This window comes from Nesoenas mayeri, assembly GCF_963082525.1.
Source record: "Nesoenas mayeri genome assembly, chromosome: 1".
Classification (NCBI taxonomy): domain Eukaryota; kingdom Metazoa; phylum Chordata; class Aves; order Columbiformes; family Columbidae; genus Nesoenas; species Nesoenas mayeri.
In genome coordinates, this window is record NC_137541.1 from 41,887,377 (window position 1) to 41,906,411 (window position 19,035).

At 44.2% G+C, this 19,035-nt stretch overlaps 1 protein-coding gene across 1 annotated transcript in view; it reads left to right on the plus strand.

The window, feature by feature from the left end:
- GRIN2B (glutamate ionotropic receptor NMDA type subunit 2B) overlaps nt 1-19,035 on the plus strand; it is a gene marked incomplete at its 3' end in the record, with an annotated part of 167,377 nt that overhangs the window by 38,301 nt on the left and 110,041 nt on the right. Inside the window, exon 2 of the mRNA XM_080342529.1 lies at nt 12,161-12,759. Within this exon, the coding sequence (XP_080198655.1) occupies nt 12,161-12,759 (599 nt within the window). The remainder of the gene's footprint in view (nt 1-12,160; nt 12,760-19,035) is intronic.

The following is a 19,035-nucleotide window of genomic DNA, read 5'->3' on the forward strand; positions in this document are numbered from 1 at the left end:
GGAGCTCAAGAAGAACATTTGAGGAAGGAGCTTCTTTCCTTTCTAATATCTGTGTAAATAATTTCATGTGCTTTATTGGTTTCAAAGTCTTCACAGCAGGCAAGAGGAGAATCAATAATCGTTTAAAACTTTGTGAATCAATTAGATGAGCAAGACAGGCATGACAGCAACTTTCCGACAGGCACTGCTCACTAGTTGATTAGGAAGGAGAGCTGGGTAGAGAGAAGGCAGATGCTGCCATGCTTTCATCCATCCTGGAGCACAAGAGGTAACTAGCTATGGCCAAAGCCAGCTTTGATGGGGACTGGGTCTTCAACCATGACAAATGAGGCTGAATATTGAAATCCTTATTGCTTGTTACAGCCAAGGACTTCTGTAATACATTTCAGTGATAGTCACTTTCCAAGGTGTGGTCTAAACCCAGAGTCTGAGTCCAATGATCCAGGAACACACCTTTGGTTCTTCTCCCCAGGCTCAGGGAGTCCCCAACTAGATCTGAAACCAGAAGGAGTGTCACCAGGGTGGTGGAGGCTGGGATTTGAACTAGTTAGCTCTCCTGACATGGCAGCTCTACAGGATGTGAGCTGGAGTTTCCACACAGTGTGAGCACACAGATGCCTTAGGGCCAGTTCATGGTTTACCGTGCCTCTTGTTGCCTGGTGCAGACATACATGTTATGTGGTAGTGAGGCAGCTGCTTGCCAGCAGTATGTCCAAACAAAAATGGACCAGAGTACTGTTTATTCATTTTATACCCAGGCTCTTTTATACTGTCGTGGCAGCATAAGGAAGATGGTAAAATCCCTCTTAAACACACCACACAGAGCTGCCTTCTCGCCTGGTGCACAGCGAGGGTCCCAGCCCACACTGTAAAACACAGGTTGGATTGAGCTGGGGTGAGTCAGGTTTGGAAGAGCTCAGGGCAAGGAGGGGGTGTACTCTGAGCAAGGAGCACCTCCTTTCCAAAGTGATAGGATCTGATTTGGAGGGCACAGTGAAGGGTAGCGTGGATCTTCGTGGTCTCAGAAAGCTGTATGAAATGGCAGAATGCTTACTCCCAGGGTCAGGAGGAGAAAACATGGGCTCACTGCTTTCTGAGTTTTGGGGCAGCCTCATGGCAGGATGTAGTGACCTGGGCTAACTGGATTAACCTGGCTGTATTTGTGGGACTGAATTTGTGGGTCAGAGTGGTGCGTGAACACAAGGAAACAAAGACACATACACTCCACACCTTCCTCTCACACTACAGAGTAAAACAGTGCCAAGGACCACAGAGGTGGTCAGGAACCAGCTCTGGAGAAGGAGATTTGGGCAGCAGGATGAGGGGAAATCTTGACTTGACTCCTACCTGCCCATAGTTCCCTGACACAAGAGGTCCAGGCAGGTGGCGTGACAGCCCCCCTTCCTTTTCCCCAGCATCTCTGCAGTCCCAGCGGGCTGCTGGGGGATGAGTCTCTCTTTGGGATGCGGGTAGCACAGCCCTTACCCCACTGGGCCGGGTTCGGTTCACAGCACCGCGGGCAGCAACATGGGGCTGGACTCGGCTGTGCGGAGCTGGCGGCCGAGGCCGCGCTACACGTGCGTGGTTGCCACGGAAACTCTGCGGCTGAACTGGGACCAAAGCCGTGGGGACAGGGCCTTTTTTCATTTTTAAGAGCATCGTGACCCTCCTAGTGAAGAGTCAGGTAAAGTCTGGAGAAACCTGGAGTCTGAGTAATCTAGTGAAATCTCAGTTCTTGGTTGTCCCCTTGCTAGAGAGCCCTCCCATTCTAAGTGGCAGTAGGTGTTGGTGTTTTTTGTGTGTGTGTGTGGTTTTTTGTTTGTTGTTGTTGTTGTTTTGTTTGTTTGTGGGTTTTTTTTTTTTTTTTTTTTTTGGCAGAATGGATGAGGCTGAAGCATTTTACTACTCCTTTCCTTAAGGAAAATGGAGGGCACATCTTCAGAGGCTTTGCATTCAGCCACTTACTTGCACTCTGAGGCAAGCCAGCTCTGATCCAAAGCTATATCAATGCACTGAAAATGATCTAAACTGGTTAATAAGGCCAGCCTCTAAGAAAAGATTAAGTCCTGGCACAATATTACCTTAAACTGACTACTTTGCTTCAGCTGTGGTCTGGTCAGCTCAAAGCATAGGCACAGCCAACTTTACTCTGTCCACAAAGGCTGAGCAGACCTTGGCATCACCAGGACTCCAGGTGCCATGTGTTAGGATGCAGAGCAACTAACAGCCGTGCCTGCAAAAGATTAATGCTTAAATAAGCAATGCAGAATTTGAGATACAGGGGGTATTCCTTCTTCAGGAGACAGAAGGGGAACGGATGCCCTCACAGACACACTCTGACTTGTCTACATCTGGGCCACAGTGTGAGGAGATCTTCAGCTCCTGAGAAACTCAGAGGACATTGGATGCAATGCTGAACTTGCAGGGCTTACCTAAATAGACTCTTTGAACGTTTGGAGGTTCAGCTCTTAATGAGGTTTGCTCATAATAAGAGACCAAAGGCATACTTGATGAAATAGAAGTGCAGTTAATTTAGGAATGATAAAAAGAAATAGTAATTCACCCTGGATATTTGATTTGAGAAATTTATTCAATGTCATCTTGCCAAATACTGTGACTGGACTTCTTTTAAAGGTGCTGGAGAGTTTTATGGCTGCTATTGATTAATCTGGCTCTACTGATGACATCCCATTCAGCTTACAGTCAAAATTCAGTCCTTAATCTGGAGGCTAAGATAGCCAGAAAAGAAGCCCCAGGCAAACACCATGATGTAATTGGATGGATGAGTCTGATTTTCCTCTAACTGTTTTGGGCTGACAATGTCAGTATATTAAGCCAACCTAGTAGGCTTGTCTGAGGTGGGACAGGGGAGCCAGTCCTGGGCTGTTCAGATTGCCAGCATGGTGTAACATGGCACCTGGTGAGCACAATCTACCCAGAGTGACCAGTGGCTTAATCCATCCATGTAAGCTCATAAAACAAGGAAACACACACATACAGAGGTGAAAATTGAAATGCAACAAGCCTGGTGTGAAAACTATTTATCTTGGCAGCTTGCTAACTGCCATTTCCCCTCTGTGGAAAAGTGCTGGCATCCATGTGTGATGCTCTGAGAAGCTGGTATGGCATACCATCATGTATTAGCCTGCTTTGACCAGTGATGGTGTATAAAATTCACAAATGGTGCACCTTTTCCTTACCCAAAGGACTTCTGAGATTTTTCTTTGAACTGTGTATTTCAGACAATAGCTGTGGTATGTTTGACTCTTTCATCTTTTTTATTAACTCCATGTGATATGAAGTGAAACAATCCCCAATTCAAGATTACAGAATCTAGGGTATCTTGTGTTTATTCTGTTGCAAAACATTTCAAATAGATGTTTTCTGTAGACCCTAAAGTGGAAATCACTTAGCTGTTTTCAGCCATTGAGTAGTCTTTAATCTTCTTGAGTAATCTTTAACCTTCTTATTGCAGCTCTCAGGAGCTCCTTGGTGCTGGAGCACTTACACAGTTGCCCCTGGGCTAGAGCTTTGCAGCAGATCTGTTTCCACTGCTACAGAGAGATTAATGTCCAAGCCACAACTGGCATCTGTATATGATGATACTTAAGTGTGTAGCAATGTCATTATACATGTGAATCTTGATACATCTCTTACTATTACCAGGGTAAGAAAACTGAACTACATTAGCAACTCTAGATCCTCATCGCAACTATTCTCAGTAGCCACCAGGGACTGTGGCTTCCAGAGAAGACCTACAGAGTCAAAAAACATTGTTGTAATTGCCACAAACCTTCTTTCTTGGCCACTTTTATGTCCTGCATAGCAGGGACCAGCAGGACAGCAACACACTCTCCTGTAAGAGAGGGCTGATTTATCCCACTAATGTATCCCAGTATATCCTGCCTGCCTTTCCATCAGTTGGGATACTGAACTGGGTATCTTCCTTTCACTCATCCATGAATTTCTGTAGTCATAGAATCATCGAATGGTTTGGATTGGAAGGGACCTTAAAGATCATTTACTCCAATCCCCCCTGACATGGGCAGGGACACCTTCCACTAGATCAGGTTGCTCAAAGCCCCATCCAGCCTGGCCTTGAATGCTTCCAGGGATGGGGCATCCAGAACTTCTCTGAGCAACCTGTTCCAGTGCCTCACCACCCTCATAGTGAAGAATTTCTTCTTACATCTAATGTTAATCTACCCTCTTTCAATTTAAAGCCGTTACTCCGTGTCCCATTACTACATGCCCTTGTAAAAAGTCCTCCTCCAGCTTTCTTGTGTGTCCCCTTTAGGTACTGGAAGGGTGCTACAAGGTGTCCTCAGAGCCTTCTCTGCTCCAGGCTGAACAACTTATACACTCTCAGCCTGTCTTCATGAGAGAGGTGTTCCAGTTCTCTAATTATCTTCATGGAGCTCCTCTGGACTTGCTCCAACAGGTCTCTACTGGTCTTCACTTGGACATTGAACTGTTGACTGCAACTCTTTGAGTCCAGCCAATTCCTTATCCACTTAGTGGTCTGTCCATTAAATCCATGTCTCTCCAATTTAGAGACAAGGATGTCATGCAGGACAGTGTCAAATGCTTTGCACAAGTCCAGTGTCAGTTGCTCTTCCCTTATCCACCAACACTAACCCCATCATAGAAGGCTACCCAATTTGTCAGGCATGATTTGCCTTAGTGAAGCCACATTGGCTGTCACCAATCACCTCCTTATTTTCCATGTGCCTTAGAAGGATCTGCTCCATGATCTTGCCAGGCACAGAGGTGAGACTGACTGGCCTGTAGTTTCCCAGGTATTCCTTTTTTCCCTTTTTTAAAATGGGGGTTATATTTCCCCTTTTCCAGTTAGTGGGAACATCACTGTACTGCCACAACTCCTTAAATATGATAGATAGTGGCTTAGCAACTTCATCTGCCCATTCCCTCAGGACCTGCAGATGGCATCTCATTAAGTCCCATGGACTTGTGCACCTTCAGGTTCCTTAGACGGTCTTAGATCTCATCTCCTACAGTGAGCAGTTCTTCACTCTCCTGGTCCCTGCCTTTCTCTTCTGCATCTTAGGCAGTGTAGCTAGAGCACTTGTCAGTGCAGACTGAAGCAAAAAAGTCATTGAGTACCTCAACTTTCTCCATATCCTTGGTAGCCAGGTCTCCTGTTTCCTTCTGGAGAAGGCCCACATTTTCCCTAGTCTTCGTTTTATCACTGACATACCTATAGAAGCTTTTCTTGTTGCCCCTGATGTCTCTGGCCAGATTTGATTTTATCAGGGCTTTAGCTTTCCTAACCTGATCCTTGGCTGCTCAGATAATTTCTTTGTGCTTGTCCCAGACTGCCTGTCCTTGCTTCCACCCTCTGTAGGCCTTCTTTTTGTGTTTGAACTTGTCCAGGAGCTTCTTGTTCTTCCATGCAGGCCTCCTGGCATTTTTGCCTGACTTCCTCTTTGTTGGGATGCATTGCTTTTGAGCTTGGAGGAGGTGATCCTTGAATATTAACCAGCTTCCTTGGGTCCTTCTTCCCTCCAGGGCTTCATCCCATGGTACTTTACAACACATATCCCTGAAGAGGACAGAGTCTGCTCTCCCAAAGTCCAGGGCAGTGAGTTTGCTGTGCACACTCCTCTCTGCCCTGAGGATCTTGAAGTCCATCATTTCATATTCACTACAGCCAAGGCTGTCCTTGAGTTTCACATTCCCCACTAGCCCCTCCTTGTTGGTGAGAACAAGTCCAGCATAGCACCTCTTCTTGTTGGCTCCTCTGTCATTTGTAAAGGAATTCCAGGAACCTCCTGAAATGCTTAAGCCCTGCTCTATTGTCCCTCCAACAGATATTAGGGTGATTGAAATCCCTCATGAGGACCAGGGCTTATGAACATGAGGCTTCTCCTGTCTATAGAAGGCCTTAAACCACTTGGTCTTCCTGGTCAGGTGGCCTGTAGCAGACCCCTACTATGATGCCACCTGTTGCTACAGTCCCTTTAATCCTGACCCGTAAGGTCTCAGTTAGCTCCTCATCCATTCCCATGCAGGATCGCCTCTCTGTAACCATAATCTCTGAGCTATGTATCTTCAGTCAAAGAAGGCCAGTGTGTTCAGTAGTTATTACACGAACAAGGGAGGGAATTGATAAATGATATGGTTATGTAAACCACATTTCTGCATCTAACGAATTTGAACTTCCCACTGACAGCACGTTCCCAGGGCAGTCTGAAGGATTTTCACCAAGAATGATCCACTCAGCAGTGAATCAAAGCACTGGGAAAGGATTGCAGGAGGTCATCTGCTCCATCTGCTGTGCAAGCCAAAATCAGTAATAACCCAGGGAACCTGTTCCAGTAAGACATGAAAATTTTGAAATCCTACTAAATAGTGTGAACTAGGCAGAGAGTCATTAAGAAATGACACAGTCCAATGTGCCCCCCTTACTTTGAGTAGGTTTTGCTGTGAATATGTGTATTTGTGGAAATATGAGCGTGTATGTATGTGAGAGATGCAGAGATGCTGTTCTAGATGCCAATCCCACCATGAGGACACTGTGCTAGGGCTGTAGTGTCACGGTGTTCTCCTAGTCCCTACTGCAAGCACTCAAGGAAAGGACTCGCACAGGATGATGCAGCATGTAATATGAAAAACAGAGTTTTATTGTATTGAGTAGTTGAAAACTAAATTAAAAAATTAAATGTGGGGAGAAAAAACAGGCAGAAGATCCTGACTACAGGCCAGCCTGAGGCAGCGATGCATTTGAGGTAAGAATAAACAGGAGTAAATGAACACTTAAGCGACAAAGATCCTGATTTCCTGCCAGATCTGTTATAACAAACTGGACTCAGAAATATAGAAAATTTAATTATAAGGCTTTGAACTGTTGTGGCATTTTCCATCAGGAACAATAAAACTCTCAGTGAATCAGGTATCCCACCAGGACTGTGACAAATAGGTACACAGTGGTGTCTCAATTTTGAAAAGAAACACAGAGGTAGGGAAATTAAGGTCTGTGTTTTCCCAGAAGTTATTTGATGCTGGTTCACTCCTTTTTGCCCCCACAATACGTGTGGTAGGCAGGGCTGAAGTCTAAACAAGAGGCAGCCCTACGTTATTTGTCTGTCAGTCATGGAAGAATTTTGCAAATTAAGACTGTACTAAAGACATATGAACAGGTTTTCTTTTAAATCAGGAAACTGAGAAAAAAGGGCTTTTGAACGTGTTAGTGGCCTGAGTCGTCAGGATCTTATAGGCTCCTCTTTGCAAACTGGAAAGGAAGGGAAGGGCAGACCCCAGCTGTTAAATTTTGACTGCACTGTTAGCTTAATGAAGCAGCAAATGGGGTTAGATATACTGATGTTCCCAAACGCCTAATAAAAAGGGGCTACTCCCAGAACAGCACAAATAGTATTTCTCTGGCACCTGTGCAAAGACGGCAGCCTAAGGCATTTTGCAAAAATATTTTTTATTTCTCGAAATCCGAGAAACAAACACATGCTCTTGACTTGCTCCTCAGTCAAATTCCTTGTGCATATCTTGACACACCTGGCCTTTGTGGGGTTTGGCACTTGGACCGGAGCTATAGAAACTTGTCACCAGTAGCACAAATCTGTTCATGGCCCAACCACCAGAGAGCATGGCACACAGAACCAGATTGCGTTCAGATAGGCTGCATGGAGCAAACTTAACATGGTGATCTCCTCACTCCTCAAGTCAGCAGTTATATGATGGCTTAATGGAAGGCTCTCTAGTTCCTCAAGATGACTGGCCCATTGTAACCATTTTTTGGGATCTTGCATTCCTCTGCTTTAGGGATGTTCTGTAGTCTGCCCCATGCTAAGGAGCAGAGTTGCTGTGGATAGTAAGATGATGTTTGTAAGGCAGTAATTGCTTTTACTTGCCTAGGGAATCCAGAGAGGCTGTTAGGAAGGAACTTGTGAGAAAAGCACCCCAGGGACCTGTCCTGTCACATTTGAGGTAAATGGTTCGTTAAATGGCAGTGATTGGTTTCAAATGGTGCAGCTGCAGGAGAGCTCCTTGGAGAGTCACCTGCGGCTTTGCCAAGGGCCTGCATGTTGTGTAGAGGTGTGGGTCAGACTTGGCCTTTGTGCAATACCTGCATTGGCCTGCCCTTGAGGGACGGAAGGTACTGCACAACTTAGAAGTGGTGGCAATAATACTTGGCTTCTCTCTAAGCCTTGTCTCACCTCTGCAAACCCTCTCCCGTCCACATAGGAACTCACCAGCCTCAAAGAGGAGGCTTCATGGTGAGTGCTTTTGCACCTTCACCATGTGCAATCCAGCCTCCTTATCTGAGGGGTTAAACGTGCAGGAGGAGGAGGCAATAGCTGTCCCAGCAGCCGTAAACTCAGAGCAGATTTTTTGTGGGAAGCCATCTGTCAGCTGGGGAGTGGTGCTGTGTCAATTGATCAGCTCCACCTCCAGCTCAGCTTTGCAAACTACAGATCCCTGACCTTGCAGGGTGACAGTGTGGGAGAGCTAGGATCTCTGGAGGCATTGAGATCCTATAATGGAGCCTCTGCTCTTTCAGATGGGGTGAGGGACACCGTGCAGCATCTTGCTGGCTTGTGCAGCAGTTAGCTATGGAAAGCCTGAGCTTGCAGGTGGAAAGGCTGTAGGAAAAAGACAAGCTTTTTCCTGTATCCAGGAAATTGTATTTTGCCTGGATGATGAGCCATGTAAGGGACTTCTGCTTTGAACTCAACCTATCCCAAACTTAAATGTGTCTCCCAATGGCAATGTTGAAGCATGTTTTGGCTGTTCCAAGGTGAAAAAAGGGAGGTGGAGAGTGTGAAATTTCTGCAGTAGAAAAACAGGAGCTTGTAATGTTCTGTAAAAACCATTAATATCTGGAGGGGTATAATGTTCTTTTTTTGTTTTTAGACTGTAATAAAGCCATAATGATTCTATGGGGTATATGTGTGTAAAATAGTAAAAACCTCTTAGATCTATCTCATAAAAGCTTTCACTGTAACACCACAGTGAGGTCTAATTCCTGCTCTGTCTGATAGCCTTGTGATTCTCTGACAGTTCAGCTCCTTTTTTCCCCTGATGTTCTGTCAGGTGTGGTCAAAAATAAGGACAGGAAGGAAATTGTGACTCTCAGGCATTTTTTTAGTTTGCTTTTTATCCCCCATAAGGCTCTCACTGAGACTCCCATCCAGCTCTATCAGCAGTTCTCCTGACTTGTTATGAGGGGGACACTTTCTTCTACACTGTTGTCTATCCTTCCCTTGCCCCTCTCTTTTCTGAGTGCTAAGTTGGTTAGGTGATGAAGAACATTTGGCTAGCCCAAGTATTGGGGTGATCAGTTGCCAAGAGACATCTTGGCAAGCCAAAATCTAGACTAGCTTACACCTCTTTAATGCTCTGATTTTGAATAGAAGTTGCCTCTTCTTGCTGCTTCTATAATAAAAATTCAAGCAGTTGCTCAAGAGCAATTATTACATGTACTGCCAAGTGGCCTGTGCTGTTTGATTTAAGGAGGGGTACTTAGATTTCTCAGTGGAGAGGAATTGTTTAGCTGGATTGCGATAAAGCTATCTATTTGGTGTATTGATTTTTGATGTTCTGATATACTCTGGTTAGCGAGGAGCTCCAAATTTTCTCCTGGAGTCTTTGGGGCTGAATTCCCTTCAGCAGCTGGGCTGTGCACTCGTGTGGAACGAACTGTCAGCTGGCACTTTAGCCAGAGCATCTGACCCTGTTTAAAATCGCAGGAAGGGCAGTACCTCCTGCACCTTGCTATCACGCCAACTAACTCCTATGTGCATGTGTATGCAGCCTTGAAATACTAGCGGATTTATCATCTCCCTTACCCTAGTTGTCACCGAGGAAAGCACACAGTATTTTTTTCAGACAAGGCTTCAAGACGCTGTGTGTCAAATGTTCCTGTAATTCAATAGCCAGGTTCTTCAGATCTTAGACTCTCTGCTAGAAACTGTGGAAATTTGCAGCCAATTCAGAGATTCTTACGCATAAATATAGAAAAGCTTTTGTTGAATTTAATATAAAAAATAAATGTTTGTCATCAGTGTTGCCTTTTCGTGTTACAGCAAGGCTGAGTTTTCCCTCTCTGGCTTTTAGTTTGCTGCAAGAGGCTTTCAAAGGCACAGTGCAATGAAGGGTATTTGAGATGCTTGTTCAGTCTGTCTTCAAACTCTGGCAAAATGCTGTGACAATAGTTTAATCTTTCCTCTGATTTCTCTGTTTTTCTCCATAAGCTTCAAAGTTCAAAATTATCTTTCTGTTGGAAGAGTAAGTTGTTTTCCTAAGCACAGCTCTAGGAGAAGGGCTGTATTCCAGTAATAGAAAGTATGAACTCTTTGCCACAGATTGAGAAGCTCATTTGTTGCTCCTGTTTGTTTTTTTGTTTGTTTTGTTTGTTTTGTTTTTTTTTTTTGAGTTTGTTGTTGTTGGTGGTGGTTTTTTTACTTGTCTTCATTTGTTTCTGCTTCCTTTGACTTTTTCTTTTTGTGTACATTTATTTTTCCAGTGAGCAAAAGGTGATCCTTAGAGTACTTTCACAAGTAGATGGTGAGCTGTGTGGAGGAAGTGAACAAAGTTTAATCACCAAACTTCAGAGGAGAAGCATGAGGATCTAGGAGCAAGGACCCTTTTGTATAGGATGTGACCCACAGGGAGTTCAGAAAAGAGAAACAAACTGTTTAAGGCTGGATGCAGGATCAGAGCTTATTTTCTAGAGTTGCTGAGCTATGGCATATTTTGCCAACAGAGAAAATGGCCATAGGTAATCAGAACCATGACTAAAGAAGGAATGGATGGATGGATGATTAACTGGCAACCCTGCTGAAAAACAGCTTTACCTGCCAGGCTGTAGGAAAGTGAATTTGGTATAGAGCTGTTCTAAATGTGAGTATCTTGAGGTGATGTCTTGAGGCATTTGTGCGAAGAGTTTCTCCAGATTAAAAACTCTTGACTACTTCCTTTTGGATCTCTGGTTCAGCTCTTCTGTCTCATTGAAAGAAGGCAGGGCTGCTATGTGATTCCTAAAAGTGGTGATTGGATTTGGAGAACTTTCTTATTGTAATGAGAATCTCTGCAGAGATTCATCATTTAATTCCGCCTGTTTGTTTGTTTGTTTGTTTGTGACCTAATCCTACTCTATGGAAGTCAGTAGGAGTTTGTAGTTGATTTAAAAAAACAGAACAATTAATAAGAGAGCATATTGGCAAAAGCTTTGTGCATTCCTTTCCATCATTAATTGGGCAAAAGCAGGTATCTGGAATTTACTGGATCTGTTATAAACTGAAAGCCTGGTATCTTATGAAATCCCAGGATGAAAAAGACTTACACTATGTCATTGGAAAACTGAGATCTATACAAAACTCCTTTGGACTACTGGAGATTATGAAATGGTACGAGTTCCGATTCTTGCACAGAGGAGCTTGGTGTGGTAGAAGGATATGAAAGCAGTACCAAGAGAAATATTGAACTGACATTTTTCTAAAACACGATGTAAACAAACCCCCTGATACTTAATAATTTTATTTTTTCCATTTTAGTATGTTTTATGTTGTTCTGAGACTGAGCCTTCACAGTTGTAGCACTCTGTGCACTACTGCTTGCTTTGAGAAGAGCTTGCAGTGGAGGTGTTCAGAGCTATTTGTGCCCGATGGTTTTCCCTACTCTGGTTGTACTTCTGTCTGGATACTCAAACTAGAGTGACTGTCTCAAACTAAATCAGTATCAAAACTGCTGTGTATCCTGTTTATACTACATGTAAGGTTATGATAGTCCCAGGATTAAAGAAAGCTCTTACTTTCTGCAGCCATGGAATATTTTGTATGTATTATCTTTTTCTGTCCTCACTTGTGTATCACTTGTTCCTTGTCTGTTAGAATCATGCCTAACATTTGAAACCTTTAAGTAGTTTCGGCAATCTGCCTTTTAAAGTAAAGTAAGAACAGCTGGTCATAAAAAGGCTTTTACTTCCTTCTCACTTACTTCACTTAAATTTTAAATTTTTAAAAGCTAAAAATCCTTAATCTCTGTCCAAGACATGAAGTGTAAGATTCTGACTGCGTCCCTCACCCACCATGCTCAATGGGTTGACTAGGAATACTGTTTATTTCCTTTGACCTATTCTTGTTTTCTTTTTCTCTCTCTTTCTCTCTTTGACTTCCTATTCTAGGATGAGTCATCCATGTTCTTCCAGTTTGGACCATCAATAGAACAGCAAGCCTCTGTCATGCTCAACATCATGGAAGAATATGACTGGTACATCTTCTCCATTGTCACTACTTACTTCCCTGGTTACCAGGACTTTGTGAACAAGATCCGCAGTACAATTGAGCACAGCTTTGTGGGTTGGGAACTGGAGGAGGTCCTCCTGTTGGACATGTCCCTGGATGATGGGGACTCAAAGATCCAGAACCAGCTCAAGAAGCTCCAAAGTCCTGTTATCCTCCTCTACTGCACAAAGGAAGAGGCCACCTACATTTTTGAGGTGGCCAACTCTGTGGGTCTGACAGGCTATGGTTACACGTGGATCGTGCCCAGCCTGGTGGCAGGGGATACAGACACAGTGCCATCCGAGTTCCCCACTGGGCTCATCTCTGTCTCATATGATGAATGGGACTACGGTCTTCCTGCCAGAGTGAGGGATGGAATAGCCATAATCACCACGGCTGCTTCTGATATGCTCTCTGAACACAGCTTCATCCCTGAGCCCAAGAGCAGCTGTTACAACACCCAGGAGAAAAGGATTTACCAGTCCAACATGCTCAACAGGTAAGGGAAGGGACTGGGCCAACCTTATAAAGGGGCATCAGAGAGGAGCTCTGAGACCAGAATAATTCTTCCGGGGCATGTGGTGCTTTGGGGCAATGGGTGGTGTTGGCCATAACCTGGGCAAGGGAGGGATGCTGATGGTGTGACCCGTAATGCTGTCTGTTGTGAGTGCCAGTTCTGTCACCCTCTTAGAAAAGCCTCCATGCAACACTGGTGGCAAGCCAGCATGAGGAAAAGGAACAATGAAGGCATAGTGCGAAATTTGGCTTTCATAAGAGTGCTTAGCTCCTGGCAGTGTCTTTGCATGAATGGATCTGTAACTCTCAGGTGAGTTCTTGCTGCAAGCAGTGGGGATGTTTTTATTGAAATCTAGAAGGCACTGGCTTCTGTTCCAGGTACCAGTAGGATGTGAATGAGTGTCCTTTATAGGTAATGATTGTGTAAGCCACCTGAAGTAGCACCTGTTGTCTGAGGACCAAGTGTCCTTCCGCTGTCCATTAGCCCTGAAATATGGGAGTAAAGGAGGTGCAGGGAGATGGTGAGAACTAGAGCTGCAAAAGGGTTAGAGTCAACACTTTTGCTCCTGCTTTGTACGAGAAGCCTATAAGCCTATAAAACCCTTGAATGTCTTAAGGATTCAGTTTACCTCAAAAAGGAGGGCTTGTGCTACCACCTTGCTCACTGGCACCTTGTTGGCCATGGTTTGCTGAGTGTTTTGGGTCCTATTGTGTCTTGTGCACATTATGCTGAGAGCCTAATCACCTCCATCAGAATGGCAAGTTTTTTCTAGATAGAAAAAGGCATTCAAAATAAGGAAAAACTATTTGAACATACATCTTCTTTTGATCCAGACTCAGATTTTATTAAGAAACAGTGCTAAGATGCCTGTTTAAGGTCATAGAGGAAGCCTGTGGTGGAACAATGTCTAGAACAGCATTCTGATTACTAGATCTTCCTTTTTGTCCCAGCTGGAGCTTTGGTGTGTCGCTAAGCAACCCAGATAAATAGACATGGGATCTGCAATTAGTCAAATGCCCTCTGACCTGCTCAGCTGTCATTCTGCAATGCTTTACATATACAATCCTTGGGCAGGTTGATCCCATTGTGGTAGGACAAGGGGAATCCAGGCAATAGCCATCAGGAGAGGCGGCCACACAGAGCTCAGCATCTTTGTTCATTTGTCATGATGAATCATGGAACAATGTAAACGTGATGGATTGGTTTGCCTGCTGTGGCCCCTCACTGTCAACTGTACTAGGCAGATAGAGAGACTGGTGGAGAAGAAAGCAGATTTTGCTTTTCCTGAAAGTTGGGGATTGAAATCAAAGTCTTTTCTTTGAGTCATTATATTATCCATAAAGCTATCTGCTATTTGTTCTTTGTGATCCATCAACATATTACCAGGTTTTATTGCCTTTACTTCCTTTTTCCCATACTGACTTTTTGCTGTCTGCAAAGCCTTGGAACCACCAAAGGTGTCTGAAGTTTTTATCACTTTCATTCCCAGCTAGGTTTAGGGGTAAGGTTTGTTTTCTGCTGCTCTTTTGAGTCATCTCTGGAATGATTAAGCAGGGAAAATATATTTAATATATACAAAGTTATCAGAAGTAATATCAAGGCAGGCTGTTCTACCTTTCCAAATGAATAGGGAATTTTGGGGGGAGCTGTATTGTGTGTTTTCAGCAGTTATCCAGAAAACAAAATGTTGTACCCTGCTGTGTGATGCAGTGCTCTGCAGAGACCTTCTGCTAATTAGTTCTGTTGATACTGTATTAGCCTGCACATAACATCATACCCATATAGCTATGCTGCTTTGAGAACCCAACATAATCTCTCTGCATAGCATTTCTTTGCATTGTATAGAAGTTGCCATCTTAGGGACTCTTGAGCCTCTAGATATGACAGTACTGTTGTGCAGTATAGATATGCCCTGAAGCCTGGGCACCACACATGAAAGCAGTTCTTGTCGCTTTTGAAGATATTAGCTTTCTTCTTACCTTCATGGCCCAAACACATGCTGTTTCTTCTCCCTTGTCTTCTTTGGGTAGAGCATTCATGGGAATGACTGCAGGTATATGTAGATAGACCCAGCTTAGTTTGGGTACCAACATCAGTCTTGCTGAGAAGCAGAGTCAATTAGTCCATGCCAAGCTCTATTCTGCCACTGCCCAGATTGCTGCAGGCACCTGAGCTAGCTCAGGAATAATTAAACTGTGTTGCAGTTGCTTCTGTGACCACAGTGCAAAGATTTGCTTTGCCTGGCACGAAACTGGCCTGTGCTTGGTCAGTCTGGGGGTTCTGCCTACTCCCCTCCCCACTCCGACCCCGATGTTTCCACGCTCTCCATATTTCTGAGTGAGATGGTTAAAAGGTTTGATTTCAGTGAGTTGGGTGCCTAGTTTTCTGTTTAAGTGGAACTACTTTTGAGGCACCTTTGATGTACAAAAGCTAGTGGTGTCCAAAATAAGACATTGCTTTTACAAATCCAGAGTTTCAATAGAAATATGATAGATTCAAACTCAGCCTCACAGCATGGAGTCTGGGCAAGAGGAAAGGTAGAGGAGAGGGACAAGATGCAAGAAGATGCAGCCATGATGATAGGAGTTCACTTCACTGAACCAAATCCTACTGAGATTAATGGCTTTAATCTGTGTTCATATCTTCAAGTCCCGTTGAACTTGCTGGAATTTACTATGTGCTAAGCTTTAAACCTCTCCTGATACACTTTGTCTATCTGAGGTCTTTAAATCTCTACTGAAATGGTTTATCTATCTGGGCCATTACAGACTCTGCAGACCTGGCTGCTTCATACCTTCCCCCACCCCTTCCAGCTACTAACATCCCACAGCACTGGTGCATTGTGCCCACCAGGCAGCATCAATACCTGCATGTCTGGGACACAATCTGGATCACTTTGGACTGGACTGGAATGAAGGATCTGGAAATTAATTTCAGTCTTGCCCTAGACCTGACAATACTGTATTCAGCCACCTGCAACTTACAGTTCTCCCTCCACATGCCTACACAGAATAGACAGATGTATGTACATGGGCTTGATGTCTGGGGAGACTGCAAAGTGTATGTGACCTCAGATAATACATCACCCTGTAGCTGGTGCTTCAGAAAGTCTTGAAGCTAATCCATAGTTGTTCAATTTGCTTCAAATCTGTAGCTGGGAGGCAGTGTGCTAAGGAACTTTTCCCATTTTATTCTTCAGAGAGTGACACATCCAACTAAAAAAATGTGTATTTTAGTTCAGCTGGGGCACAGTATACACTAGGAGAGTGAATTGTTCACTTCCTAAAATCTGCCTTTGAACTCTGACCATTTCTTACTCTTTTTTTCTTTTTTTTCCTCTTTCTGAAAGTGCAATAGTTATGAACGCAGCTGAAATCAAATGGTCTTGTTCAACATGGTCTCAGTGGTTGTTCTGGGTATTTAATAGAGTAAGGAGGAAATTAACTGAATGTTGCTTAGATTTAGAAACAAAGCTCAGTTTCTCCCTGTCTTTCTCCCTTCTTACGCTGACACTTGTTCATTTTTGCAAGAGCTTGTGCAAACAAAGTTTTGTTTGAAGTATGGCTGCCGGCACAAAAAGAAACAAGTGGGACTGTTATCTAAATGCCATTTCTTGCCAATGTAGGTGTTTGGTCTGCGTCTTCTATTAATAATGGTCTCATAGCAACTGTTTCTTGTCTGTATTGAAACTGGTTCTCCTTTGTGTTAGACTGGAACTGCAGAAGTATGATCACGACCATTAAACATTGCAGATTTTGTCTGAGATATGAGCTCACTGGTGAGCTAACTCCACTAACTAATAGGAAAATGATACTTTGAGAAAGGTTTTTCTACAAGAACTGTTAGTTTTCTTTTTGAATGATTTTTGAGGAAGTTTTCCTCTAGTGAGAGATTTATCTTACTTTAGGCTGATAATAGGCATAGGTATCATTTGGATTCCAAATCGCCAAATGCAGATTTCCAGTTCAATAACACTCTTTAATTCTGTTTTGTTTGTAATAATTACATGTTCATTTTCTTTTTCCTTCATTGTCCCAGAAAGAAATCTGGTTTGGATATTCCAGTTTATAGTTACCTCAATGACAGGTCTTCTGAGCGCCCAGCAAAGCACTGTCCTCTCTCCTCTCTTCTACTGGATGAGAAGATTACAAAGTCTGGAAGGGAGTTTCTAACAAGGTTTTCCTCTGGAGAGGTGCTCAGATGTGGATTTCTTATCTCTTGGCCTTTCCAAGGAGAGTTGCTATCCATCTAGGCATTCTGCAAATCTCATCTATTCTTCCTTCACCATGGCTGATGAGGAGTGAGTGGGCAGAGGTGTGGATGTGTTTATAGGCAGCCTTCTGCTTGTTTCAGTATTTTAAGGGATGGGACAGGTTTCCTTAAGCTTGGGATTGGTGCCTCCCATTACATCTTAGAAATCGGCGAAATAACTAAATGACAGGAGCTTTCTTGGTAGTGGAATTCAGGAATGAGTCATGAGAAAATAATATGATTTCTGACATATATGAGGAATAGAAGCTCAGCCGTTTTGTATGGATATTCACAATAGTTGGGCTACATAAGCTCTGTTTTTATTATAGCCTTCAATGAGACCTGGGTACTTCCTACTGGTTGTCATGGCTGCTTGTGAATGCTGGACCGTAACTACCAGTTTGTTGTTGTAGGGTTACTAATGAGTTCTCCACTGATTGGCTTTAATAGTCTCTCATTTAACACCAGGCTGCACATACCAGATTTCATTTTAATAAAAAGTGCAGTGAAGCATTTGCTTTGGAATGAAAGTACAAATGTGGAATTATACTGCCTTTGCAAAGAAATACATTAAGAGGGAAACAAAGGTAGGTTCAGTTCTGCACCTCAGATTCCTCAAATATGAAAACAGCTGGCAGGCAAGCTTGGTGCACTGTTTTGGCATGATACTTCCATTTTGGGGGAAATACTAACTTTCATCTAGAGCTTTCCAGGCCAACCAGCTAAGAAATGAAAAAGAACCCTTGATGAATCGATGTAAACTATTTCACCTGAAACACCCAGGGCAAACTCTGTTCTCACGTGGCCACATTCCCCTAGTGGAAACTAGGAGCTGCTGAGGCTTGGACAGCTGAACAGTGAGTCAGTGAGCAGAGAAAGTATTTGCGATAGGATTGTACAAATATATTGCTTCCCTGGAGACTCAAGACCATAGAAGCTGTACATATCCTTGGGAAGGTGCAGTGCCTCTTCAGGGTGTTGTGCCACCCTGATACCTGGGAGCAGCACCGTGCCCATAGCATCCTGGACCTGCTTTCCCCAGGTCAGTGCCAAGGACAGTGCCCAGGTAGCACCTTTCCTTGTTTTCTAGGCCTTTCTCAATCCACCTTCTTGCCCTCTCCAGTTATTGCCTGCCATGTTGGGCACAGGGATCATCATATGTCATTCACAGGTAGTGCCATGGAACCACTCTGTGTTGTGTCCCAGCTGAGTGAGCCACACACCTTCACACAGCACAACAAGGAGTTGAGAACCAGGAGAAAGAACCATTTGTGTTGTCTTTTCTTTATCTGTAGGACTGTCAAGTTAGCCTTGTGTTAAGAGATAGGAGCACTGGCCACCACTGAGGTCTCACTGGCTTTGGTGGAGTCACATCTACCTGCTTGGCAGCTGGCTGGGAAGCCCTGCTCCAGCCCTTAAACCCAGTGCTGCTCCAGTGATCGGAGACTGGGACTTGCTTTTTAACTCCAGGAAGGAGGGGAGAGAAGGTATAAATCACATGTTCCCACAGATGCAGAAATTGCCCTTTTCAGAAGCTTGGAGGGTGAGGGAGCATATGTAACTTTTGACCTTTCGGAGCCTTTAAGCCGTTGTCTTGTTAGCAGCTTGTTACATTCCCGCTGGTTGGTGTGTCCGGCTGTCAGGCTGGTGCTAGCTGGCAGCACGTGGCGTGAGCGCTGCTGATGGATTAGAGATCCCTGCTGCTGAAATCTGCTTGTTCCTGTCACCGCTCCAGCAGCAGCTGGAGATCCGGGCTGGCCCATGCCTCGCGCCTCCATCGAGGTCTCTGTGCCTCCCTACGTCCCCTCTTGTGCATCACCGCACTCCCTGCTGCTTGCATACTGCCTTCACTTTCTTTTTTTTTTTCTTTTCTTCCCCACCTTGCATCTACTGTTGCATTTCTTTTGCAGCATTTGCTTCCTCTCTTTATTTTTTCCCGATCCCCCGAAGGAGGATGCTGAGGGCAGCTTTATAACGTGCTCTTGACCCAATCCTCCCCCATCCAGG